Genomic DNA, 25,679 nt, shown 5'->3' on the forward strand with positions numbered 1-25,679 from the left:
TGTGGTGACTGAGAAGGTTAACAGAGTACAGTGAACTTAAGCTTTTCTCTCTTTGATGTGATGACAATAACTTGTTTCCAGAAGTTACATTTCTTTTATTTTGCATTCTTTTAAAGTATTTTTTATAAACTCAACTCATGCAAGCAATCAAGATCTTACCTGTGGTAAACAGTTACAGTCTATGAACTGTAACTTATCTTTACCACAGATAAGATATACAGCATAAATGTCTTTAACTTACAGTTATGCCAACCAAGTTTATTTTACAAGATAGCTAAGCAAAAGGTATAAGTCAAATTATATATATATATACTGTATATATATATATAAAGATATTTCTATTTTTTTTCTAAATCCTTTTTTTGTTAGTGGCACAGACAGGGTAAAAATATGCATGGTGGTTGCAAATAATTTGAAAAATATACATTTGTGTTCCCATTTCTTTAAGCTCCATCACAAAAGAAAGAAAAAAAATTGTTGAAAAAGTTGATAAGGGCTTGAAAAATTTCCCCATTATGGGCCAATAAAGTAATTTCCATTTTATTTTATGGGATCTTGGCAATGAATCAGGGTTGGAAACTGAAATGTCTCAATAAACCTAGGATAAAGTGGTTTGTGCACAGTTACATAAAAGATGGATGAATTGTTTTTATGCTAAAATCCAAAATCTGAAATTAAAGAAACAAAAAGGGAGCAGAAAAAAAATCTGGTATCCAGTTTACAACACCAAACTGTTATAATTCCAGAATTTCACATAAAACTTACTTTTAATAAAAAGCATTCAGTCGCTCATCATGTCACAATCTTTTCCCACAAATCTTTATACAAAGATTGAGCAAAATCTTAATCTGCAGAGATGAACGTTTACAGCAACTACATCTACACTTCACTCTTGTGGGACCTCAAGAATCCTAGTACAACAACATCTCCATTTGGTTGGCCACGATTAATTCTTGAAGTAACATTTAAGTTGAATCTTACATGAAAGAAGGTATGGATGACGACAATAAAATAATGCACAGTTATGCTAAAAACCAACATGCAATATAGATTTTATGATAAAAAAAGACAATAACTGAATAACTGAGCTCCCAACTAGAAGCATAACTCTTATATCTTGGCATTTTACATCTTCCAGACTTGTCTTTAAAAAAAAAAATCTAAGCTATGACATAAATCAGAGTTCTACAAAGAAGAGTCTGATATTACAGACTGAAACCAATAAATAAGCAATAGTAAGGAAATTTGAGTGTTTCATCCGTGCCGCTCCAGAGCGTTAATAAGGTCCTGCAGAGGCTTCATGTCTTCAGGCTCCAGCAGCGAGTGCTGCTGGCAGAAAAGAGTCAGGTGAGAGAAAAGAGTGTTGAGGTGTGGGTGCATGTCCAGAGCAAGCACCTCACTGTAGTGAGACCAGTAAATGTGAGCCAGGGTCCTTAAGAGCAACAGGAAGACCTTCTGAACCAGGAAGATGAATCCCGTCGGAAACGTTGCACCTGAAGTAAAGAAAAGAAACAAGGATTCTAAGTTCCACCTGGATGAAGATGTGTGGCAGAGCAACATAAAGATATCAGTGCGAGCTACCTGCTTTAGTGGGGAACACATCTTCATCAGTCAGAAGCTCTTGAATGTACGACATGGCGTAGTCAAAGTAAAGTGGAGCAGAGCATTTCAGTTTCCTTCCATGATCATCAGTCCAAAAGTAGACCCTGGAGACGGGAACAAAGACCCTCATGTCAGATGGTTCCTTCTTCCCATTGAAATGGTGCTAAGCTACACAGTATATTGAATCACAGTATCTAAATACTCCATTCAGTTCAGACATCTGCTGTGGTGAAGACGTCTAAATCCAGTCATTATTGGTTTGTTCCCTAGATCACATTTCAAGTGTTGTTTTTGGACAATTAGGCTATTTAATGTCTGATTAAAACACTTGGGGTTGCTTTGTTGTGATTAAAGTTTTTTTTTTTTTATCATCCTATAGGAGCTTACAGAACTTTTTGCTAGATAACTTTTACTAAACTATTTTGTTCTGGTCATTTTATATGCACATGGTTCATTGTTATGTCCCCAGAGAATATTCACAACCACTACAAACAACATACAGTAAATCACTGTGCAGATGTTGGAGCCACTAGACACCAACATCTTTAACTCTCTGGTATTTAAATAAATCCTGTTCAATCGTAATGCGAACAAGGTAGAATGCTTTACACTTTTTGATTCTTTTAAAGAATCAAACATTCACTTTAAGCAAAAATAGGCATGTACTATAAAGTGACAGATATTCCCTTTACCTGTATAGTTATAGTTTAAGATAAATTTGAAAATGTTTTTTCTTTCTTAATTTGTTATTTTGTTACATAGCTATTTATTTCTATTCTTTTTTTCTGTTGCTGTTATTTTGTCCTTAAAACCTCTGGAATTTGAACATAACTATCTTTTTGTATGCCTTATCATGTAATGTTCACCTTTAGCCACCCTCCATGGCTGCAGTGTAATGCTCAGTAACTTACATGTTGCCTGGTCCACAGGCAGTTGGACAGGTGCTGGGAGTGCAGAACTCTGACAGAGCGCTGGAGAACAGGTTTATGTGGTTGAAAAAAGCCACAGCTGAAACATAACAGACATGAATACCAATAGCCATGTTTTTCCTGGCATCTACTGTGGAACACAAACGTCAGCTGATACTCACTGTTGCTGGCCAGCCACTCTGCTTTGTCCATGCCAGGCGGCAATGATATGAGGGCAAACATGTTAGCGTCTGTGATCCTCTGGCAAGCATTTTGCCGCTGCAGATACGGACACTCCTCCTGGTTATTGTTGTTGATTCCGCTTGGGAAGACAGCATAAAGTTAATGACGCGAAGGAACAAAATTAGAAAGGCTGCAGAATGGGGAAATACAGCCCCGTAAAACAACCAATGGGATGGTGGATTAATTATTCCTACTGCAGTTTGGAGATAATGCACTCGTCTGTCTTGAGCCTTTTGTTGCTGGCTCACACATCAGGAAAAAACATAAAAAATACTGCAAAAACAGCAATACTTCAGCAGTTAATGCAATAAAGCCAATCAAATCAGGGCTGCAGTAATTACTGATAATGAGGCCGACTGCTGCAGTGGTCAGGGCTGCAGAGAAAATAAGTGGATGGAGTAAAGCTGTGAGGCTTTGCACCATGCACCACTTCCCAGTTACATGTGTTGAGAATGATAGTGGGACATGTTTGGAGTGTCTGCAGGGAATGCTTCATGCAAATGCCAAAGTATTCTGGAAAGTCAAACATGGCAACGTAATTTGACTATTTAAAACAGGGCGATAGGTTTAACTACTCTGTTGAGCCAACACTTTTCCCTGAAGCATTAGTGGGGAATTTTTTTTTAAGTATTTAAAATCCTTTTTATACATTTTTCACAGATTGTATGGATTTATGGCTGAACTTTGACTGGAACATTCTAATATAATTTCATAAAGGACAGGTTTTTGGAATGCATGATTTATGGTTTGATACGGGCTGTCAGGTCCCTGTATGACCGGTGTCAGAGTCTGGTCCGCATTGCCGGCAGTAAGTCGGGCTCGTTTCCGGTGAGAGTTGGACTCCGCCAGGGCTGCCCTTTGTCACCGATTCTGTTCATCACTTTCATGGACAGAATTATTAGGCGCAGCCAAGGTGTTGAGGGGGTCCGATTTGGTGGCCTTAGGATCTCATCTCTGCTTTTCGCAGACGATGTGATCCTTTTGGCTTCATCAGATCGTGATCTGCAGCTCTCGCTGGAGCGGTTCGCAGCCGAGTGTGAAGCGGCCGGGATGGGGATCAGTGCCTCCAAATCCGAGGCCATGGTCTTGAGCCGGAAAAGGGTAGAGTGCCTTCTCCGGGTCAGGGGGGGTGTCCTGCCCCAAGTGGAGGAGTTTAAGTATCTCGGGATCTTGTTCACGAATGGGGGAAGAAGGGAGCGGGAGATCGACAGGCGGATTAGCGCAGCGTCTGCTGTCAAGCGGGCGCTGTACCGGTCCGTCGTGGTGAAGAGAGAGCTGAGCCAAAAAGCGAAGCTCTCGATTTACCGGTCGATCTACGTTCCCACCCTCATCTATGGTCATGAGCTTTGGGTCATGACCGAAAGAACGAGATCGCGGATACAAGCGGCCGAAATGGGTTTTCTCCGTAGGGTGGCTGGGCTCTCCCTTAGAGATAGGGTGAGAAGCTCAGTCATCCGGGAGGGACTCAGAGTAGAACCGCTGCTCCTTCACATCGAGAGGAGCCAGTTGAGGTGGCTCGGGCATCTGGTCAGGATGCCTCCTGGACGCCTCCCTGGTGAGGTGTTCCGGGCACGTCCCACCGGGAGGAGGCCCCGGGGAAGACCCAGGACACGCTGGAGGGACTATGTCTCTCGGCTGGCCTGGGAACGCCTCGGGATTCCCCCGGAGGAGCTAGAAGAAGTGGCTGGGGAGAGGGAAGTCTGGGCCTCCCTTCTGAAGCTGCTACCCCCGCGACCCGACCTCGGATAAGCGGAAGAAGATGGATGGATGGATGGATGATTTATGGTTACCCTGAAACTGATTTCCTCACCAGAGGTCTCTTTGCAGTTGCATTACACTCATTTTCAGATGATAAATGAGCAGCGTGATCTCAAAAACTTTCAGATTTTTCAGATATTTTTTTAACCTAGCCCTACTATGAACTGGCACATCACTTTATCCCTGATCCATCTGATGTACTTTGTGGTCCTCAAAATGCTGTTATTCAAAAGGTTTTCTAAAAAAACCAAAATCCCTCACACAACAATTTACAAAGTTTAAATAACCAGACAACCACACTTTTCTTACAAAAATATATTTCATACTCAGTTTTCCAGGTTGTAGGTATTTTACATTCATATTGATATAAAATATTAAAATTCCAATTTGTCAGAGATATTTCTGCAGTGGGCAGGATTGAAATAAATTTATTTGTCAACTGAAAGTAAGTAAAGAAAGGGTAGTAAAAATGGAGATGGGGCATATGAAAAGGAAAGAAATCACATTAGGGAGAGAAAGAACACAAGGTTAGGGAGGAATGAAACAAATGACAAAAATAAGGATGTAAGGAGTGAAACAAAAGGAGGACGCACGCAAGGAAGGAAACACAGGAAGAGCACACAAAAGGAAATTATGGGAAGTAGGATGAAAGAAAATGAGACAGAAAAAAATTAAGAATGAAAGGAGGCCCACCACAACGTATGTGTAAAGACTTAGGCAACAAGATGGGTAGGAAGAACAATAGGCAGGAAGGTATGAGGATAGGAGGAGGAAAAAAGATAGAAAAGAAGGAAAACAGAAACAATCTACTGCTAACTTTTCTACACTATACAGTAGCCCTGAATTATATTTGATTAAGTGACTCCTGTTAGCAATTTATTCAATTTATTTAAAGGTATCAAAGTAATGGTGGCTAAACAAATACAAGCTACATTTTCTGATTTTAATTGTAAGACAAAAAAGTAAACAATACAATGTTTTAGTCTTTCCTCCACTTCACAATAATACATTGTGTTGGTCTCTTATATCAAATCCTTCAAAATATATTGAAGATTGTGGTTGTAAAATGTGTGTAACCCTCTGGGTTCCCAGAAATGTGTGTTTTAAAAATAACAAGCACTACATGTGGGAAAAGGTTCCGCTTAAAACTTTAGTATTTCTAAGTACAGTGAAGAATGCAGTACTCAAATGGAGAAACACACGGCAGCTGAAGGTTTACACAGAGTGACCTTGCCTATTCTGATAAGGAAAACACTGTTCTCTGTATGAGGTTTCACTCCTCCCTCCCTCCGGTCCGGTGTAAATATGTGTGAGAGAAAGGCGGCTGGGGAGAGATAATTTCCTTAATGGTTTAAACAGGAGGCTTTTGCCTAAAGGTACAGCACTGGGGTGAATAGCGACAGTGAAGAATGTAAACATTTGCTATGCGTGGCACAGTAGCACAAATCCAAGCCAAACTCCTCTAATGTCCACAGGAACTCCTTATACCAACATCCTGCTCTTCTGCAGCGTCACGGTGTTAACTCAATTACCAGCCTCCTGGCTGCCGGTTGGCAGCGCACACGAGCACAATGAACCCGGAGGCCATTCATAATGTTATGTTTGTGTGTAAACAGAACCCCCCCCCCACCACCACCACCACCACCCTTGAAAATGCTGCACCCTTGCTTTTGGCAGTCTGGTCACCTTTCCGTCAGCCGTAGGGCTGAAGTTAATGTTCTTTAGCACAGCCAGTAGGCTGGAAAATTAGGAGCTATCATCTTCTCAACAACATGTGTTACTGGTGTAAGAGAAACCCACAATCACTGATGGCATCACACAAGTATGTAACACACACACACACATTTAGTTTTTGTCTGGAGGGCATTCCTCTGAACCATGTGTAGTCAGGTTTCTGTAGTAGTAATAGTTTCAGTTTGTTCAACATTTGGATTCATTAGAGAAGATCAAGAGAACAGCAGAAAGAGAGAGCGTGTAAGAAAGGACATTTATTTATATGTAAACCAAGAAGTAGGTAAAAAGAAATGCAACTTACAGTTTCTCACTGTGGATGTCAGACGGCTGAGGAGTCTTGGTGTCTACCTTTGTAGCCGAGGGGTAACTGTGGCAGCCCCCCATGGCGTAAAGCTAAGAGCAGAGCTGTTTGCTGAGCCAGCCCCACTTTTCCATCCCAAACACACTAACCCACACACTTCTGCGCACTGTGGGCAGCATACGTAAAGTCCAGCTCCAACACAAACATACCTCAGCAGCTTGCAAACAGGCTCACACAGCTCTCTCACACACACACACACCAAATAAATCCCTTCTTCAAGACGTTTCCCAAATTATAGTTGGAGTTCAGGCAAAATGACGCTTTCCAGCTGTCTCTTTCCTTTTTTTGCTTCACTTCTCCAGTGTCAGTGTGTTTATGTCTCCTTTGTCTGGAGTTCCACACCCAGCAGGCTCCTCCTTCTCTTCTCTCCGTTCGAAGCAGACAGGCAGGTTTCTCTACAACCCATAAAAGTACAAAACAACTCCGCCTTCCTCCCCTTCCTTCCCACCCACTCGCTTCACGAGTGGACACTTCACAGATGGAACAGCCAGGTACAGATGACAAACTAATGGTGCAAAAGTTTTGCCAAAAAACAAAACAAAACCAACAAAAAAACAACTTTGGAAAACTGCTGGAGAGGAGAGGGTAAAGAAGCAACTGGGGAAGCTGGATGTGTGTTTGGTATATGTGCGAGAGTTATGTAGGAATGCGATGACAAGCAGTGGAATGGAGACACACACCCGCGAATGATATCTAGATAAGATTACAAGATGAAAATAGCTAATACGAGGCGTGTAGGAGCACAGGAAAGGGGTCTGAAGCACAGCTTGAAATAAATGAGAGGCAGCTTTATGATGGAGATGATATGAGGGTGTAGCACAAATGTGGATGAGATGCAACCTAATCCACCTGAGCCTGAAGTAAACAAGAATATGGGAGTCCTGTTCTCCATATCCTGGCTTTGTTTGCTTTGTGAATGAGTCTTACAACAGGGCCCCGAGTGGTGAGTGAGACAAACTGACTCTCAAGTTTCTTCCTTTTTTTTTGGACATGTTTATTAGGTTCATATCTGAATGTACAGGCTAAATAGACAACAGGTAACAGACACGATACTCCCAAAGGAAAATAAAGAAGAAAAGAAAAGAAACCCACCAGCATCAGTTCACTTTACAAAAAAAAGGCATTTAACAACTCGGCTGTCTTTGCCAACACTTTCCCCAACATATACACACACACAGATTCAAAAATAAGCTAGAGTGTAAGAAAAACTCTAAAATGGCCTCAAACTATAATGCCTTGCAAAAGTGTTCATATTTCTTGGAACTTTTATCATGCTGTACAAATCTGAAAATCACAGCAGGCATTTGTACTTATCCTCCTTTACTACCTTTTCCAATTTGTAAACTACGAGAAGTCAACTATTAGTACAGCTATTAGTTGCAAACTCAACAAATGCTGCCTTAAAGAAAGCCACTGTTAAAAGTCTTGCTTCTTGTTTGCTACATGCCATACAGGGCACACAACAAACATGTGGAGCAAAGTCCTATGGTCAGATGAGGAAAAAAGCTGAACTTGTAGGTCAATATGCAAAACCATGTGATAGAAAACTATCACTGAACACATCACCATCTTAAACTATGGTGGTGGCAGTGTCATGCTGTGTGGATGTTTGTCTTTGTTGGGAACAGAAAAGTTGGTCAAAGTAAATAAGAAGATGGATGAATCTAAATACACTTTTTGGGAGAGCTGAAGACTTGAAACGGAGAAATGTTTATCTTCTTTTATCTTCCAACAGGATAACAACTCAAGATATAAAGCAAAAGGTCTTTAAGTTTAGACATAAATAAAGTTGATAAACAGCAGCTAGACTTGAAATTTGTTGAGAAAAAAATGGACAAGAAATTCAGCCTCTAGATGTGCAAAGCTATAAGAGACATACCCCAAAAAATACACAGCTGTAATGGAAGCAAAAAGTAGCTCTGCAAAGTAAAGATTCAGATGCGCTGAATGTAAATGCACTCCACAATTTTCCGATTTTTTTTTTTGCTAAAAACAGAAAGCATAATTTTCTTTCTGCTTTACAAGTATTCAACAAATGATGTTCATCTGTCATAAAATCCCAGGAAAATACACAGACGTTTGTAAAACGTGCTAATGAAAAAGATCAGTGACTATGAATACTTTGCAAGGCACTGTTTATAATGGGTAGATTAAAAAAAAAACAACCAAAAAAGTTTTTAAATTTTAGGACATATACCCAAGGAGGTAAATGAGGTTAATGTGCAAACCTAATGGCACTCAAAATTTAACCATATCCTACCACATTGCAACATACCCGTTATACTCCAAGACATACAAACACTTTGGGTCCGACGTGGTTTTTAACTTTGATTAAAGAAGGTTTGAAATATTCCGACCCTGCACGCAGCTATTTAACCCTGACATAAAGCAAACCTCAACTTCTGAGAACTTCAAACAGCTCAAATGTCCTGGACAGATAAAAGTGAAAAGTTGTAATCGATTCTTCAAATACTTTCTTTTTGACTCAGTTTATCCACTTCTTTTGCTCTTAACTATACCGTATGACTTTGGGGGGGAAGGGCAACACAGATGGGGGCTCAAAAAGAGGCTGCGTTTGATAAATCTAGATGTGTAGGACCACTGCAAGAAACCAGATATGAGGCTCAGCTATGCCACTGGAGAGAAGCCGCACTTTGGCAGAGACCATTGAAAGAAAAATACAAGAAAAAAACCTACAGTATCTACATGGTTTGCTTTTTCAAGTCCAACTCCCCCTGCCTCTTTGAGGAGGGAGTATCAAGGTGGCTCCTCAAGTACAACTCAGACATGTTCCTTAAAAAAGTGATTATTTTTTTCAAAAATAAATATAGCAATCACTCAGGAGACATTTATGCAATTAAAGTCAACTCCTACCCTGAGAAAGAGGAAAACCAAAAAACTGAATAAATTATTCCAGTTTATAATAACTTAGGTCAAGTTTTATCAAGCGTTGGACTGGAGCTCATCTTAAAAGAACTGTTTTTACTGTTTTTGAGATAAAACATTTAGACTAAGACAACCCCAGTTCTCTTGATCGAGGAATCATTTTATGTATGCGACTGATCAAAAACATGTTACACTCGTAAGGCTTTCAAGAAACTTATGACCTTTTCTCCCTTTCACTTTGCTTCATTATCAATTCAAATTACCATTTTGAACAGACGCATTGTAATTTCATTCTTTTATACTACAACTGTGTATCAGAAATTACTACTCATGTATTTAAGACATGGCAAAAAAGTTTACTTTTTGTTGTAAATTTTTGGAAGAAATATTTGGATAATTGTGAGAAAAATATGTTCAAATCTCATCAATTTATAAAAACTTACTCGACTCCATTGTATTCTTTTTGGTTACTCATTGGCTACCAATGATGACTGATTATGATGCATGATGAAAGAAAACCAAAAATAAAATTTATTTTGAACTATAAAACTTTTCTCCTTGCTGTAGACTATGTACAATACAGAATACTATTTTAAGTTGCGAGTTGTTAAAAGGGATTTGAGACACCCAGCGATGGGAATGAAATGTCCTGCTAAAGAAGGCAATATTTCAATATTACAAAATAACTAAATGGCAAATGACAGAAAATACCAAAACCTTATTTTTAGTAAAATAGCCAAAAAAAAAATGCTTAAACTAGGGAAAAGCGGCTCAAATAATACTTTTTTTTTGTTGTTTTCGAGTTCCGAATAACTCATTTTCCACTCTATATAAATCTTTCAAGTTAAAGCAAATGTTTCACTCTGAGAAATGATAATGAAAAAAATAAAACTTGAGTTGTAAATAACCAGAATCATCTTTTAAGTAAGATTTTTTGCGGAAGACATCCTGCAGACTACCAACATGCATTCACATCATGCTCCGTCCTATGCTTCTATATAGGAAGCAAGTAGCAAAGAAACAGGAACTGATGCTGGCCCGTCAACAAAAAACAGACATCATTATTGCCTTTCAACAGAACACGCACACATAAATACACTCGCGCACACTGCAACCTGCAAAACAACCTCACTTCCATACACCAGATTTATTCCAAAAATAGATATAATAATGTTTATATATAATGTTTACATTTATGTTACGTTTACATAATACCAAGAATAGCCACAACCTAATACAGGTTCAAAATTCACAATATTACATTGAAACACCTCTGAAGGGTGGTATGAACAGGTATGTGCACATCATCACCATGTGTTCTTTTTTGTTTTGCTTTTTTTTTTTTCTTTGCATGTTAGTGGATATGGTTGTTGATACATGTGTGTATGGAACTGTGTGTGAGTGTGTGTTACACAGGTGTGCTTTCTTTGTATCTGCATACCTCTCCTTAAACCTGAGATTACGCTCTGTAACAGACAGAACTCGACACACACACAAACACACGGCTACAAACACATGTATGCAAAGCACACACACACACTTCTAAATTATGGGATTTTCAGAAGTGAATCGTGATTCTCTCAAAGTCCAATACTCTAAATGCAAAGACCATTTCTTTCTCAAGTGATTACAGCTAATGAAAACAGACAGAGAACAATTGAAGCAGCAAAAAAACAAAAAAAATTACATTTCTTGTAATAAAATGCCTGCGTTTTAATTTTCTAAAGTCAGAGGTGGTGAAACTGGCAACTAGCCAAGAATCTTGGCTGATTATTACAATGTAGCTCTCAATACTAAAGTGTAAACAGTCAAATCCTGTGCTAAAAAAAAAAAAATCTTTGTGGCTTGATTTCAAGAGCAAAAAATAGACAGACCCCAACAATCTAAGATTCTGAGTTAAAAGAAGTTGAATTTGGCTGCGTGGCACAATGAAATGCTCTACAGTACCCAGGTCGCCTCCTCGAAGCTCTTTAGTTGTAATTATGTCATGAAGGCGCATATGAGACATCAATATTACCCATGAGTGGATGCCTACTTTCCAGCATAAATACTGTTTGACCCCAGAACAGACGATCTTTATTCACTTACATGTCTTCAGACAACAAAAGGGCATTGGGGTTCTGCTAACTGGAAGCAAAAAAGGGGGCATGGCTGCGCGTTGAACAAAAAGGTGGGAAAAGTGGGCCTGTGCTGCGTTGCTAGGCCGGTCCATTAGCAGGGGACTGCATCTCTCTGTAACGCAAAAAGCAGAGAGAACATGAATTTGAAAATATTTTTTCTAATGTGTTGCTGGCTTACAACATGCAAGTTTCTAAAACAAAACAAACTCCTGAAGCTTTGCACCAACAAGAAGAGGAAAAAAATGAATGAAATTATTTTTTTTATCTGTGGTGGTTTTCCTTTATGTTGTGGAATAAAACTGCTTTGCAAAGAGGCCAGTTCTTTTAATTAATCAATGAATTAGACAGGGAGGCCGAGCAAAGTAATAACACGCTTAACTAATGTGTCATTACTTGTCATTATTCCTACTAAAATTAGGAGGCACACACATTCCAATAATTTACTTTGGTTACTTTGGTCAGATCAGGTTCAGAAAATGGCAAAAAATGTGCATAAACCATAAATAGGCATGTTTCCGATTTAAAAAAAAAAATCTGTTATTTTTAAATTTTCTTTAACACAGAGGGAACCACTGCAATTTTGTTATAGTAACATAATGACAATTAAAAATCGAATCTATTAAAGCAACATGGGAACAACGGGCAGATCAGGTTTTGCATCAACCTTTGTGTGTAAACAAAGAATACCCAATGCTTGCCTTTTCAAGACAATATGGGTCAGGAGGTCAAATTGAAATTAAAATTAAAATAAGATCAAGATCTCACACTGTTTGTATGGCAGAGTTGTTGTGGAAGTTAAGAAACTAAAACAAATTGAATCATGTGAATCTGTCCAACCAATTACAATTAACTTACAAATCATTTTAGGAAATGTGATTTTTAAATATTCCACATATTAAGACAACATGCTAAGTTAAGCTTTTACTTTTGAAATGGCCATGTTATAAGTACAGTAATTTCTCCTTTATGGTAAGCAAAATGCAGCCAAGAAATGTTTCCAGACCGAAGTGATTCAATTACACACAATAATTCATCCATTAAGACAAACAATTACTGATTATGGAACTATGCACCACTCCTGTTTCTGAAGGACTGTGTTCCCACAGATCGGTGCATTGCTGAGTTTCACTGAGCAGCACAAATTGTTTTGCACAACATGATAGAAGCTGGTTTCAAACAGAGAAGACGGCTGCTACCGTGACCACAGACTTAGTGTAGATGCTGATAAAATGCTAAAAGCTTTCATTAGATATAAAGGATTCATAGAGCACATTGTTCAAATTTATTCCAGATGATAAATACCTCAAAGCCGAATTTCCAACATCAGAACAAAGCACAGATCAGAACTCAAAACTATAAACTGATTAATATTACCACTGATTGTTTTTTAATTGTTAATACCGTGTTAATGTTTTTAATAACCTATCAAGAAGAGACAAGGATGAGTCAGGCTGACATACCTCCACATCGAGGCTCTACTTCTGCATTTAACAGATTGTAACCTTGTGTTTGTTGAACTCACCTCTCCCTGACAAATGTGTACACTAAACACCCAAGCAAAGAGTAAACACTCACTGTGTGACAGCGGCCGACTGGTTGGTTGGACTGGCGGTAACTGTGCTAGAACCGTTTCCATGTTTCTTTTCTTTTTCATCTTCTTTGTCTTTTTCCTTGATTGATAGTCCATCTATAGGCACCTTATCTCCTTCACTGAAAACAAACAAAAAAACAGTGAGTAGGTAAAATAATAAAAGATCAAAACACTGTCAAGAAAGTCTCTTGTACATATTTTTTTTGCTTGTTTCCTCTCAGCTTACAGTGACATAAGAAAGTATTAATATCTAATGATCTTTTTCATATTTTCCCAATTAAAAACCATAAAACTTGAAGGTGCTTTATTGGGATTTAATGTGACACAGTTTAACAAAAGCAGTGTGTAATTGTGATGTGGAAAGAAAATGATACACAGCTTTCTGAATTTTTATAACTAAACATAAGAAAAACCCTAAAAGTATGCTGTGCTATTGATTCAATACATCTAAAACAATATTTTGCAAAAGCATCTTTTGGAGCAGTTATATCAGAAAGACTATATGATTTTTTTTTCTTACAATATTTACACATCATGAAGGACAGCAACGCAGCCTGTTTACATGGATGCATGTGTCTTTGAAGGTTTGCTACACTGCTTGGATTGAGATTCTTAAAATGTAAAAAAAAAAAAAACGTAATTTCTTTTGATTCCCAATAATGCACTATTTTGTTAGTCTATCATATAAAATACATTAAGGTTTGCGATGTGATCTCAAAAAATGTGAAAAAGTTTAAGGGTTATGAATGCATTTATCATCTTCTCTGGGCATTTGTCTCTAATGTGCTCATAGCAACCTGCACATCCACCAAAGTAATTCTGCAACACACACAGGGCTCAAAATAATCAGTAAATCAGATAGGAGAGAGTGTGTGTTGATGTTCTTTAGTTTAAAGTAGCATCTAATGAATTGTAGCATGCTCTTTGGTGCACGGTTAGTCATTTCCTAATGAACCAATCTGTTAGAATGTCAATCAACTGAAATGGCGGCACTTTGCTGATAGCATGCTATCTAACAGACTGTTAGTTGTATGCAGCTCTACAGAAAAACACAAAGTTCATAAGTCAAATACAATCTCATAATCTCTTCCAGCAGTAAGCTTCATGTTCTGGAGAAATCCTCAAATAAGAAGTGTCCTGGATAAAAGGTCGTAGGTTAGTGCATGTTCATTGTGAGTTAGAATTAACAAGAATGGCAAAATGAAAATATTACTCCACATCCTGGGAAAAGCAACGAGCAAATAAGAGCATTTTAAATCCATCAGGACGACATTCCATACGTCGCACAGGCACCTACAGCATACCGTTTGAATGCAGGTCGGAAAACTCTGGAACGAAGGGGACACGAGAAAGGAGAGGACACAAGGTAGGAGAATAACAGGGAGGATTAAGACGTAAAAATTGTGAAGAAAAGAAATTTTAGAATAGAGGGCAAAAAAAAGACTCTGGGTGGAAAACAGCAAGACAAGGTGGACACACCAGACAGAGCAGCTACTTCTTCTCTATGCATGAGAATGAGTACCTTGTGAAGACTGCCCTCTCATTTTTGGCATCCACAGTCAGCTGGATAGTCTCCTTCCCTGCACCTGTGGTGATGGTCTCCGTGGTAACCGTCTCACTGGAAGTGGACCCTGTCTTTCCTTCCTCTTCATCACTTTCTGAGCTGCTGGAGGAGGAACTGTCCGATGCCACGAGAGGAGCTTTTCTTGCCACACAAGCACTCCACACACATGCTGCGAAGGAAAGACAAAAAAAATGTCTGTCTGAAGTTTTTCGGTACATGTAGCAATTAGTAAAGAGTTGATGAAGTTTCTTAGCATCATGCATGTGTGTTTGCATGGTGCTATGTGGTTGTGCAAATGGTTCTTAAGATGCTGTAATGCTGGAGCCAGTAAGTGCATAACCACATGCATAGTTGTAAAAAGTGCTGCACATGCCAAGTACCGGTCAGGGATTATATAACTCAATTTATCATTTGAACAGCCATTCTGCATCAACTCACGGTTGGGGTTTGGTTTAGTGCCGTCTGAACCACTGAGGTCCGAGTCCACAGGAGAGCTGCATCTGGGGCCCGTTTCAGAGCTGCTGGACATTTAATCATACAAACATAAAAGCCTAACTTACATGCATGATAACTCAGACAAAATTTAAAATCAATTTGTGTCCTTCATAACCTTGTTGCAGTGCATATATTTGTAAAGGAAAGTAAATATTTTAAACAGCAAAATTTTTGAATACCAATAGATGAAAAGACAAATCAGTTATCACTAAGGTCAGGGAACTAATATTACTGGTGTCAGTTTGTGATATCGCAAAAAGATTGTTGAAACTAGATTATTCTAACCTACCAAAATTAATGACATACAATATTTTTTCAGATTTAAAGGCTAATGTGAAATTAATAATTCAGTACAGGTGAGAAGAAAAATGAAGGCACTTTTTAAAAAAATCACTCCAACTATATTTTAAACTACAGAAACTCACCAACAGAAAGGCTGAAAATCTGTGAATTTGGCCCACCCTTTATCTTCAGTCTCTGTTGCAGCTGGCTGGGAGACCGGAGCGTCCCAGGGGGAAAATGCTGCTCCAGCTGCAGGAGCTGTGGAGTTCACCTCTCCAAAGTCTGCAACCCAGTCGGAACCTAGAGGAAAGAGTAGAAGACACTAACTCTGATACTATGGTATACTGTACAAATGTTGCAACATTTCCATATATCTTACTTGGAGGTGCAACTGTCTGGTCCTGGCTTGAAAACGGATCAAAGTCGTCTTTATTGTCTTCCTCCTCAGAATCAGAGTCTGCAGGTTTGTCAGGGTCATCGGTGCTGGAAGTAGCTGTCCTCTCACACGTCTGACTGGCTGCTTGGCTTTGGGAGGAAGGGGAGCCACCGAACCTTATCAAAAACAAAACTATATACTTTAATATGTCTAAGCAAGCTAATACAGAAATTTTGTATTTAGAATACAGTATTTGAAGGTTTTCCTATTTTGTAAGTTTACAACAACAAACTTCAATGTATTTCGACTGAATTTTATGTGTTCATCACCACAAAATAGCAAATAACTGGAGTCTAAAAAATATGCAAGTTTTTATCTTTGTTTGCAAATATAAATTTGACAAAACACTCTTTTTTCAGGCGCTTTACATGTAGCATCTCCATCTGTCTTCTCCTCAATGTGGACTAGCAGAAGAAAAGCATCTCTACAGAATGATGAACTAGAGGAGATGGTGTGTTCAAGGTAAAGTGTAGAATCAGTTTTCTACCACACAGAGTTTTGCATCATTTTTTTCTTCCACTCCAAATGTATACATATCTTATCCATTATAAAATACTATGATGTTTGTGGCTAAGGGAACGCAAATATCAAGCATTGTACTGAAATTAATAGAGGATTCTGTCAACCTGTTTCTTGACTTTGTTTGTGTTGCATAGTTGATTTCTTTTTCCTCCCATATGTCTTCTTCATCATCATCAAAGGGCTGAATCCTTTCCTTAGAACAGGCCTCAAACACAGCTGTGTTGGCCTGCAAAAAGCAGGGCTACATTTTCAATACAGTATCAGGAGTAAGTATTCTCTTTGATCCCAAGAAGTTTGAAAAAAAAAAAAAAACCGCAAGATAGATCAAAAGGTATGAACGATATAAATACACTCACGGTGTCATGGCCCGCATCAATGTTGATATTGATCTCAGCAATCCGGTCAAACGTTGCACTGAAACAATAAAGAATCACCCAGTCAGCACAGAAACTACTGAGCTGACTGTAGCAAAGAGAACCGGGTCAGTTCATTTACCCAATGTTGTCGTCATGATCCGTGAACTCATCGTCATTAAAGCCAAACTGATCTACGAAGTTAGCCGTCATTTGCTGGATCTGATAGTCTGAAAAGGCCTTTAAGACAAAACCGCAACAATCAGAGCACAATGGATTGTGAAACAAAACCAGAATATTTAGTCAGCTCATTCATATATACCTGCTGCATTGTCAGCTCTTTAGGGAAGGGGCTCTCCATGTCATCCTCTGAAGAAGATCGAGGGTTTCCAGTTCCAACCTAAACGCATCAACATGGATAATTTAACTTTCTGTATTTGAATAAAAACAGCTACTACATACTGTTGAACTTACCAGGTCTATGGTGTTTTTTCTATTGGTTTCTGACAGTGTGTGTTCCACAAAGGTTTCCCAGCGTGCTCTGTAGTCCTCTGGTAACTCTGCATCCAAGAGAACAAATAATTTTAACATTTCTGAGTGAATGTTTACAATTAAAGCTTTGTTTGCATTACTATCAATCGTACCTGCAATAAGGCTACTGATTTGAGTGTGTACTGGGCCTTTTTCCAGGTTGTGCACCACAGTGTTGGCAATCCTTGTCAAATGTCCCATGTATCCTCTTCTCATGCCACCTTCTGACCTGACCAAACAAGTTATACTTTTAAAATCTGGTTTTATGCTTATGATGTAAAATTTGATTACGATGCCAAAGGTCCTTACTGGATTTTATCATTCTCCTCCCAAGTCTCCAGAATCCTTTGGATAAGGTGGCAGTGTTGGAACAACTTTCAAGAGAAAGAAAAGTTTAGGTAATAAAACTCAAAAAAGGTCATGTCATTTAGGTTGACTAAAATATATCTGGAAACAAAGAGACCTACATGAGTCACCATTAAGTTGTGGGCAGAGTTTTCAGAGGTGACTGAAGGTTCAGAGGTTGGGGGCTCACTTGTATTCGGCTCTTGAAGTGCGTCAGGAGAAAGCTTGGATTTATCCTGGGAACTGAAGTCAGGCTGCAGTCTCATTTCATGGGCACATGGCCGAACGATGGCAGCAACACAAAGCTCCACTTGAAGGTGCAGGAAGTTGTTCCAGTTGTACTTAAAGAACAAGTCCTAAAAAGGGCAGACATTTTACACCTGCCTTTGCTTATTGTGTTGTTTTTAATCACTTTGAATGACCTTGTTGTTGAAATGTAACACAAATACACTTGGCTTATATTGCACAGCATATGAATAAAATGTGACCATTTGATTGGACTCGTTTGTTCTAAAAAATGTTCCTTCATTTGCCATTTGTTGTAATTTGGAACAATATAAATAAGAACTCAATATGAAATTGAATGCAGATCTTTCCCCATTAGGCATGGACTGGTTATAGTCATAAGAAGGTATACATGCATTTCTTTGATCAGTATTAATTTCATCAAATTATTTTATAGCACAGGGTTCCAACATGTCATTAGCCTGCTGCTTTACTCATTAAAGTAAAGTGGGTGTGGCTAATACTGCTATAAACAAGATGACTGGTCTGCAGTTGAGATGATTTGGAGGTTAACCAATCAGATATATTATATCTGACAAGGCATAAAGGGAGTTTAAATAATTTCATGATGTGATGTAAAAGAAATATAAAAATAAATACTGATATATAATTTTACAAATTAATGAACTAAAGTTTTAATTAATAATTGTAACATTTGTTTAATTATACTTTTTAATATATTAACACAACGGAATAATTCTAGTTTTTTTTTTAATTAACTAAATGAGCCTTTTTCATTTCTATTTAAATTGTCACAGACACAAATTAATTCATCGATACGAAGTATTTGTTTTAGGTGGCATGAACCATGATACTGATGTCATAACATTCTGCCCAATAAGCACCTAAAAACTATTACTAAATTCATGAATTGTTTATTACATAGTTTTTGTTTGGGTCTATATATCTAGATCAAAACAACAACAAATAGGTGTTGTATATATAACATTAGTCTAAATGTGATAATAATGGAATTTAGAAGGAACAGGGATAATTGTAGGTTTTCTGTTTTAAACAGAAGCAACCAGATCAGGTACTGTTATTAAAAATATTTGTGTACAAGTCATGAAGCCGTTAAAGCCTCGTGTTTTTACTGGAGGTCATCAACCTGCAAGACTCTCCTAGCAGCTCATGCTTAATCTCCACAATTTGAAAATACTGTGCAACTACTATGTTTCTCACCAGAAGGAGATCCATGGTATTGAGCCTGCAGAGCTCCTGAGCTACGACTGCATGGCTGGCAGAGCTGGTGTAAAGCAGAGAGGCCACGAGTCTGGCCACATGCAGGCGTGTGTTCCCCAGCGGTTCCTCCAGCACACCCAGAGTAGTCAGCATGGGATCTCGCTATAAAATGCATAAACGGCAGAGACTTTCAGATTCTATACATAGCGTGAATGTTTTTGGTTACCTGAAAGACCTATGACTTATCTTTTCTGTGTTTCTGTACCTTAGGTGGTTCCAGAAGTAGCTGGTGAAAGTGTATTAGGTGTGGTTGAATAGCCAACAAAATGCTGCTGTTAACGGTGTAACTTCTCTCAAACCCCTGAGCATCCATGACACCATCCACCCTGTCATAAAAATAGAAGTTTAAACAGATTTATAAATGAAAACAAATAAAAAAAATACATAAAACACAGATGAAACAATCCGTACAGATAGATTAAACTGTAAGTAATCATTTGAAAATATCTAAAAATGCTTAAAATGAAATCAGAGTCTCTTACACTGGCCTACGGATCTCCAACAGGGTCAGAAGAACTTGAATCCCACTGACAATGCAGCTTTCAGCCATCTCTCCTGAAAACATATTCTGAAGTAGCTGCTCGACACACTCCTGCCTGTAAAAGCACACCAGAGCATGTCATCATCTCCACAATCAGGTCGGTGAGAGTAGAAGTCTGCGACTTACGATTCCAGCACAGTGAGCAGCGGGTCCGGCTGGGAAATCTCTTGCAGCTGACTGGCCTGATCTCTGCTGAGACGAATGATGTCACACAGTGTCTGAGAAGCATTTGTCTGCCTCTGTGTAGAAAAAGAACAAAAAAAGAAAGAAAAAAAAAACGAGACAAAGATGTAAACCTTTTAACATTTTTCTCCCCTAAAAAAACTATTTTTACTTTTACTCAAAAGAAAAAATAAATAAATAAAACAACTTTTCTTATCTACCTCTTCATCTCTCTCAGGGTGAATGAGCTCTATGAGTCTCTGGGCCAGTTTCTGTTCATTCAACCACTAATAAGGGCAAATATTACAATAAATGACACAGCAGAAAATATTTGGATTAAAAACATTATTTGATAACAGGAAACTTTGCTTACAGTGAGGGTCTCGAGCCGAAGTGGGGGTGGCTCCACACAGCTGATAAGGCGTAGCAGCACATCCATCATGGCAGATGTATCTATATGCTTCAGGACCAATGAAAGGAATCCTTCCTTTTTTCGCAGGAAACTGATGACCTGCACAGCACAGGCATCAAACAAACTGATGTGACAACATTTTTGATGATGTACAGATGTGCAGAGTTGCTCTAAGCACATAAAAAATGAACATGCTGCATTGGTCCTTAAAGCTGCATTACACCCAGCATTTTCAAGAAACACACAATGGTGCAGTTGTAAAAGCCTTTGAAAAAATTTTACTTGAGAACCTACTAGACTAGAACAAACTATTGCATGATTGCAAGATGACAGGAAAAATCTAAATAGTTTTTATTTTTTCCCCAACTGTACTAACCGTTTGTATTTAGCACCACCTACAAGAAAACTTGTCAGAGGTTGACAAAAAAGATGGGAGAGTGTGGAGGAGTTTCACCTTCCAGCTATTTTTCTTTTTTTTTCTCCCCTCCAGGGGGTCTTTTGTGGGCTCTAGTGTCCCTTATATGAAAGTAGGCTGACAGGAAAGGAGGAAGACATGCGGCAAATGTCGCCGGGTCTGGGAATCGAACCCGTGACGGCCGCGTCGAGGACTCAAGGCCTCCAAACGTGGGTCACGCTATCCCCTACGCCACCACAGCACGCCTTTTCAGCTATTTTTCAAAGAAACTTACAGTAGTTTAGATGTGCAAAGTTGCAAGCGACATATCCAAAATGACTTCCAGCACTACTGCAGCAAAAAACTGTTTCAGCCAGGTATTGCTCCAGGGAAGCTGAATACAAATGGAAAGCACTTTTATTTGTAAACCATGTATTCTTTACTCCAGCCTTGAAGTTATGTGTGACTTGGTTTATCTTATAAAATTTTAATAAAATACAAGGAAGTGTGTGGTTGTAATGTGCCAAAATGTGAAAAAGTTTTACAGCCAATGCAGTAAACAGTGATTTCTAAAGTAAATTTCTTCATGTAAACACAAATCTCCATGTGAAATACGAATTTTTTTTTCCAACAGTTTCTTTAGCAATGTTTTATTTTTTGGAACTGCTGGATAATTTACCAAGGAGACCTTGGCTTTTAAAATGAAAAGTAATTTGGAAGGCTGGCCCATCTGGATGTTCACATTTCAACAGCGGCAAAACTTTAAAGCCATCCCAGATGACTGTTAATCTCCCTGTGAGCATTTTCATTTAAATCCAATCTGAATTCAATCACAGGGACACAGAATGTAGCCGTCTCTGTCTATGATTATCTGCATTATTGTTGCAGTAGGAGTGTGTGTGTATTACCTGCTCAGTCTTCCGTGCTATTAGATTCCCAATTGTCTTGCTGAAGAAGGAGGCCAGGAGGGGGTTAAGTGGGGATGGTTGCTCCAGGAAAGCATACAGATTTTCTAGCAGAGGCTCCTCATTGCCAAGTTTATCATTGATCACCCCTACATCACATGTCAGCAGCTCACATGCTATGTTTGGATACCTGAAAAAATGTTTTTAAGTAAAGTCAATCAAGACAAAATCAATCCGCACATTGAGCACTTTAGTGCACAAGGTATGCTTAAATAAATATGACTTTGATTAATTTGAACTATTTTGCCTTTTTAAATGCGTCTGAAAAGTTTAGTGGTGTGATATATTTTTTATTCAGCCCTAATAAACTCTAGGATAAAGAGGTAGGTAAGCAATACATCACTGTGTACAGCCAGAAAAACTTTGCTTTTCCCTGCTTCACATAAAAACACTCACTTGAAGCGCTTGGTCTCTTCTGCGCCAGCAGGGGGTTCTGTTGTAATCAAACGAACTAGCTCTTGCATGCATTGGTCCTGGCAGAAGAACTGGAGGAGTCTGTGAATCCATCACAGAACAATATGCTCAAGACAGCAGAGGCAGAGAATGTCAGCTTAAAAGTCACTTTAGAGTGCTAATGCATATAGGGAATCAATAAATATACCTCCTGTTTTGGGCCTTGCACTCCTGCAGCACGTCTTCCTCGTCCATGAGCTCAGTGAGGGTGACATCCTCCTTGTCTAGCAAAGCCTCCAGATGAGAGGATGTGTGCAAGTCAAACTTCCAAAACATTGTTGGCGTCAGCAGATCTAAAACTTGGCTGCCGAACAGAGAGGGATGAGGTATGAAGCTTAGGAACATAGATTATTGGCAAGCACAAAGTCCCGCACTTGAATACATTTTATAAACAAACAAATAGTATAAATTGTCTTACAGATGAACAAGGAAGAGCTCTCATTAAACAGCCATCTGCCTTATGATCAGAGCCCGGACATCAATCGACATCTGCAGATTCACATACTCAAGTCACTCAACAACAGCAAACACACAAGCCCAGGAAACTGCCTTTGACCTGGTGAGGAAAGGGAATTTAGAAGACAGGAAATATAGTCAGAAAGATATTGTCTCTGTCTTTAGGCTAAAACAAGGCTGAGCATTCTTCTGAGAGAGAAGCAGGAAGCATTGATTCTGTAAATGAATTATTAGTGCCTATTTGTATATTGATATCACACAGTTTACTTTGAGGTTTCTCTGAAACCCATCAGCTATGCTAGCAGGTTTCAAGACTGATAGAGATGGTTAGTGAGAACTCTTGGAAGAAAACAAGAGGGGTCAGATAAAAACCAGAATTAGGGAGAAGACTCACTTATTCACCTTGTGGGATTGATCTTAATAAAACTGGCAAGAACTTGGTGCATACAACAAGAATTTTACAATCACAAATAGCTAACACCTTTAAATGCAATCATCTTCTAAAAGAGATGTCCACTACACACAAACTGAGGCTTAAAACAACTATCTAGAGCTGTATTTGCTTTCAAGCAACAATAAAAACAGAGCTACATAGATAATGATGTATAGAATTATACTACTGGATATCAGGAATACCGAACAAAAAGCTAATTCTGTTATGTAGCGAGCAGAATGGCAGAAGTGAGCCTTTTTATATATACAAAATCAAACATGTACTCTCAAATAGTTAAATTGCAAATAGCTAATCCTTTCAAACACAATACATGATAGATAGAAGACCTGAAATAGAAAGCTCACAATAATAACCATCGACTTTTGAACCCAGACAAAAACGCTCCTATTTTTATTTGAATTTCCCATCTAACTGGTTTCTGTGCATATTCCAGTTGTAAAAGTAGTAAAGGTCATATCCTGCTTTAAATAGTTATAATTTTAAAGCATAGTAATGAGAAGCTGATGGAGAAAGCAAAAGCTGTGCTCAAGTAGTAAGGTTACTTCAAAAATATTATTATTCAAGTATGAGAAAGAAAAAAAAACAAGTAAAACAACTCCAAGTAATACTGTTGTAAATGTAACCCATTACTATCCACCTCTGACTGCAGCACAGAATCCAATCTGATGTCATACCAAAACAACTTCTCTCTTTCTGACTGAAGAGCGACTGAATTTATTTTTTCTCTCTGTATCTAGCCGATGTTGACTGCAACAGTGGTGATATAGGAAGCAGGTACACACACTTTGTTGTAAACTACTCAGATTTGGCTAATTCTACATTTGTCTGCCTGTCTTTTTTTGTTGAAGTAGCAGGTGATCCCCATGTGCTGTGAGAAACTGTTGGGAAGAACATCATTCCTTATTGGCTTTATTAACCAAACTAAAGCAATTTTTGTGGTTTTATAACAAAGTGGTTTAAAATGATTGAAGATCTATGATAATGATCATTCAACATGTTTTATGAGTCTGTAGTGTAAGCCTGTGCAGACTTAGAGTTTGATAACACTGTGGTTGGAGGAATGAAGACCATGTCAGAGAGAAAGATGATGTCCAAGTTAAGGACAATATGTGTTATCTGAATGATGTACTGATGTACATACAGCACAGGAGCTTGTTGAGCAAAAGACTGATTCTGTCATCAGAGCAAATATCTCCTCAAAATTATCACAAACACAATAAACTGTCACATGATGATAATGCTTTTTGCAAAGTATTGCCAACTTAAATAGAATACACAGTTTAAAATAACATAGTTTTGCTTCTATTTGAATTTGACTCTATTTTTATTTTTAAACTAGAACACTGTGTTTAAGGATTTGCGTTAAAATAAACAGTTAATCTGCCACAAACAGATGCACTCTAAAGAACTCTTCATTAGTTGCTTAATGTGATGTCATTGTTGTTTTGTGAGTGTCATTTTTAGCCAACAAGGTCCAACTAAATACCAAAACAAATAGTAAAATTGACCATCCCATGTTGATGTGAAAAAAAAAACGGTCTGGTTGATTTTACTTAAAGGTCAGATTGGTAGTTTTAACAAATGTTTCTGTGACCTGATATGAGAAATAGAGCTTTTCCCACAGGTGCAAAAGGCATTTTTATAATGAAGCCAAGACGAGAAAAAGCCCGACCATGGTCAGCTTTCGGAGGCCTTTCAAGCACACCGAGTGCAGCTGTAAACTGTTAATTATTCCCTAAAATATGGAACTAAATCTGAGCAACAACAATATCGGGGGAAAATGTTCCTCCGCTAATCACACAACTTATCTTTTTCAGTGTGACCCATCGTTTAGCCACGGTGTCTTTTCACACTTACCTTTCGTGCACGTAATAAAGTAGCTCGCTAGCACAGCCTCATTCGCGCTGCCGACGCTGCAAACTAATTTAATACGGAGGAGACATGGTGCATTTAGATCCTCGGCTAAGATAGCGCTGTTATTTATCACAGCTGCGGGCTACAGTGTGTTGTGAGACAACGTCCTCCTCGCTCAGACCTAGCTTCAGTGTCTTCCTCCGCCAAGTTAACGCAGCGAGGTAGCTCGAACAGCCTTTATGATAGTGGACGCCGTTTCTTCCGAAACGCAACCGGTTCTTACCTCTGAATCATCTTTTCACCGGTCGTTATATGCAGGCTGAACAACAGGAATTGGCGACTTCGGCTGTCAGGTCACTGTAAGGCCCATAGCAGCCTGTAAACTGCGTTGTTAGCCTAACATCCTACTACCCCTTTCCTGGCTGCAATGTCATTTACACTCCGTTACACGGCGGCTGAGCAGCCAAGAGGATGTGTTGACAGAAAAGCGAAGGAGAAAAGCGATTTGAAATTTAAAAATGGCGACTGACTAAGATGTCATCAAATGGTTGGCTATAAATCAACCGTGTAAGCATAAGTGTATTTTATTATGAATATTATTTTTATAAAAATATCTCCAGAGGCGTTGCTAGTAGCTAAGTGCAACGGAGAACGCCCCCTTCCTTTTTTAAGCAGCAATGCAGAAAAAAAAAACTAACAAAAAGAAAACAAACGAGTGAACATTGAAATA

General features: G+C 38.6%; 2 protein-coding genes across 7 annotated transcripts; both read right to left on the bottom strand.

Moving 5' to 3' along the window:
- Positions 1-524: 524 nt before the first annotated feature.
- LOC102224415 (MOB kinase activator 2-like) lies at positions 525-7,010 on the bottom strand. The gene is made up of 5 exons (XM_005802045.3): positions 6,547-7,010; positions 2,693-2,832; positions 2,514-2,610; positions 1,582-1,706; positions 525-1,493 (listed from the first exon to the last, which is right to left on the bottom strand). Exons 1-5 carry the CDS (start codon positions 6,627-6,629, stop codon positions 1,255-1,257), a joined length of 684 nt encoding a protein of 227 aa, XP_005802102.1. The 5' UTR covers positions 6,630-7,010; the 3' UTR covers positions 525-1,254.
- A 585-nt stretch (positions 7,011-7,595) lies between these two features.
- On the bottom strand, positions 7,596-25,527 carry ppp6r2 (protein phosphatase 6 regulatory subunit 2). 6 transcript variants are annotated; one of them, XM_023351669.1, is made up of 25 exons: positions 25,233-25,525; positions 22,604-22,674; positions 22,334-22,489; positions 22,129-22,227; positions 21,676-21,862; positions 20,335-20,472; positions 20,183-20,248; positions 19,926-20,038; positions 19,741-19,854; positions 19,464-19,584; positions 19,199-19,360; positions 17,854-18,087; positions 17,696-17,760; positions 17,500-17,615; positions 17,330-17,415; positions 17,178-17,255; positions 16,998-17,095; positions 16,859-16,916; positions 16,607-16,743; positions 15,924-16,096; positions 15,688-15,844; positions 15,206-15,288; positions 14,726-14,936; positions 13,188-13,322; positions 7,596-11,724 (listed from the first exon to the last, which is right to left on the bottom strand). In XM_023351669.1, the coding sequence occupies exons 3-25, from the start codon at positions 22,459-22,461 to the stop codon at positions 11,691-11,693; spliced, it is 2,793 nt and encodes a 930-aa protein (XP_023207437.1). In that variant the 5' UTR covers positions 22,462-22,489; positions 22,604-22,674; positions 25,233-25,525; the 3' UTR covers positions 7,596-11,690. The 6 variants fall into 6 exon arrangements, with proteins under 6 accessions (XP_023207437.1, XP_023207426.1, XP_014325347.1 ...); XM_023351658.1 differs by having other exon boundaries at positions 22,604-22,741; XM_014469861.2 differs by having other exon boundaries at positions 16,607-16,728; positions 22,604-22,741; positions 25,233-25,524.
- Between the last annotated feature and the right edge of the window lie 152 nt (positions 25,528-25,679).

Source organism: Xiphophorus maculatus, chromosome 2 (genome assembly GCF_002775205.1).
Source record: "Xiphophorus maculatus strain JP 163 A chromosome 2, X_maculatus-5.0-male, whole genome shotgun sequence".
NCBI classification, from domain to species: Eukaryota; Metazoa; Chordata; class Actinopteri; order Cyprinodontiformes; family Poeciliidae; genus Xiphophorus; species Xiphophorus maculatus.